We start from the raw sequence: 1,886 nt of genomic DNA, 5'->3' as shown, positions 1-1,886 counted from the left end.
TTGAACTCAGGACCTCTGGAAGAGCAGTCGGTGCTCTTAACCTCTGAGCTATCTCTCCAGCTCCAAATAAATAAATCTTAAAAAACAAAAAAAAGACACAGAGGTTATAGTCATTTATATGAAATGCCTAAAACACACAATTCATAAAGAAGAGACTAAGCTTACTAGAAGCTGAGGGAGGGAAAAGGGAAGGAGTGCTTAACAGATTTGCTTTAGGGGTGAGAACATGAGATTAAGGTTGCTCAAGTTTGAGGATACAGTAAATGCCAATGAAGTGTGTATCTTAAACTGCTTACTCTTATGCTATGTGAATTTTATCACAATTAAAAAAAAAAAAGCAAGGCACGGTGCTTCATGACTGTGACTTCATGACTCGGGAGGCAGAGGTAGCCTGAGCTACAAAGAGAAACTCAGAAGGACTAAGGGGCTAGGAATGGAGTTTAGCTGTAGAGCACTTGCCTTCCTGGTGATGGACCTAGCATTGGGGGAGGCGGGAGGAGCTGTAAGATAACTAGTAAAAACAGATACACAAGGTGTTAAGAAAAAATAATATATTTACAGACCTGAAAGTCTCCAGATGAGCTAGAAGGAAAGAGGTAGCAAGAACAAGCAGGTTCCTTTACAGTTGAACCTTCACTCTTCCCCAAACCCTGAGTACTAACCAATGGGATCAGTCCCTGCCCCAAGGCCCATCCTTGGTCCAACCCAAGAAGTCTTTCTTCCATTGGCCACATCCTTCAGTCTTCCTGCCAGTCATCTTGTGCCCAGGCTGGCATGGGTGAGACATATTCAAAGTCTGGCCCTTTATAGCGGAGGGCATGCAGGAACATCACAAGATCCTGGGGCAAGGGATCCTGTCGCAAGAGCCGGCACTCTGCACAGAGTGGGTCTGTCTCTTGATTCATAACATCTGCTTTCACTGCGTTAGCCTTCTCTGGTGTGTCCAGATCCTGAGAGGCTGCCTCAGCTATTCCATCTGTCTTCTGGGCTACTCTGGTCAACTCCTGCAGGCTGTTCTTGGCCAGCTCCGAAGAGGGGGCTGCAGAGTCCATGAGTCCTGGGACCAGGTCACCCTCACAGATATCTAGCACATTCAGGCTTTCTTTGGCCTGATGCTCTGCAACCAGGTCCCGGAGAAGTTCCTCATCTGTCTTTGGAATGTGGCCCCCCTGGCCTCGAGAAGGACCCCAGGCAGGCGAATTGTAGATGGGGTCATTGAGAATGGGGTGGCCCAGAAACTGGAGGTGGACTCGGATCTGATGAGTACGGCCTGTAAACGGTCGGCACCGTACCACACTGGAGTGGCCATTGTAGCTCAGCCTCTGAAACACAGTCTCACAGGGCTTGCCCTGGGGATCCACACGGCACACTCCTACCTTGTAAGACACCACTAAGATGGGTTCCTTGCAAATTACCTCCTGGTCAGGGAACTCCCCTTCAACCCGGCATACATACTCCTTCTCCAACTACAAAGGAGGAAGACGGGAAAAGTTAATCCAAAGCAAAACCACTAAGCCCAACCCTCTACAGAGTGCAGTGTAATTCAAACCCTAATGCCAGCATTGTCAGCTTCACCATCCTGAGTGAGCTAAGCTCTGCGCATCCCCACACCTCATCTAGGAAATATGAAATCAGGGGAGATAGCTCTGCAGTTAAGATCACCTGCTATTCTTGCGAAGGACCTGGGTTCAGTTCCCAGCACCCACATGGTTGTTCACCACCATCCCTAACTCCAGTTCCAGGAGATCTGTTCCCCTTCTGACCTCTGCAGGCACCATGCATGAACATGGTGCACATATATGCATGCAGGCAAAATACCCACATAAGCCAGGCGCTGGTGGTGCACGCCTTTAATCCCAGCACTTGGGAGGCAGAGGCAGGCAGAT

At 49.0% G+C, this 1,886-nt stretch overlaps 1 protein-coding gene across 1 annotated transcript in view; it reads right to left on the bottom strand.

Moving 5' to 3' along the window:
• Window positions 1–473: 473 nt before the first annotated feature.
• The window catches only part of Rpusd2 (RNA pseudouridine synthase domain containing 2), a 4,772-nt gene continuing 3,359 nt past the window's right edge, over window positions 474–1,886 (bottom strand). Inside the window, exon 3 of the mRNA XM_005364257.2 lies at window positions 474–1,466. Within this exon, the coding sequence (XP_005364314.1) occupies window positions 738–1,466 (729 nt within the window). The 3' untranslated portion in view covers window positions 474–737. The remainder of the gene's footprint in view (window positions 1,467–1,886) is intronic.

This window comes from Microtus ochrogaster (assembly GCF_000317375.1).
Source record: "Microtus ochrogaster isolate Prairie Vole_2 chromosome 14 unlocalized genomic scaffold, MicOch1.0 chr14_random_1, whole genome shotgun sequence".
NCBI classification, from domain to species: domain Eukaryota; kingdom Metazoa; phylum Chordata; class Mammalia; order Rodentia; family Cricetidae; genus Microtus; species Microtus ochrogaster.
Note: the sequence above shows the minus strand (reverse complement) of the source record. Positions and strands in the feature narration are given on the sequence as shown.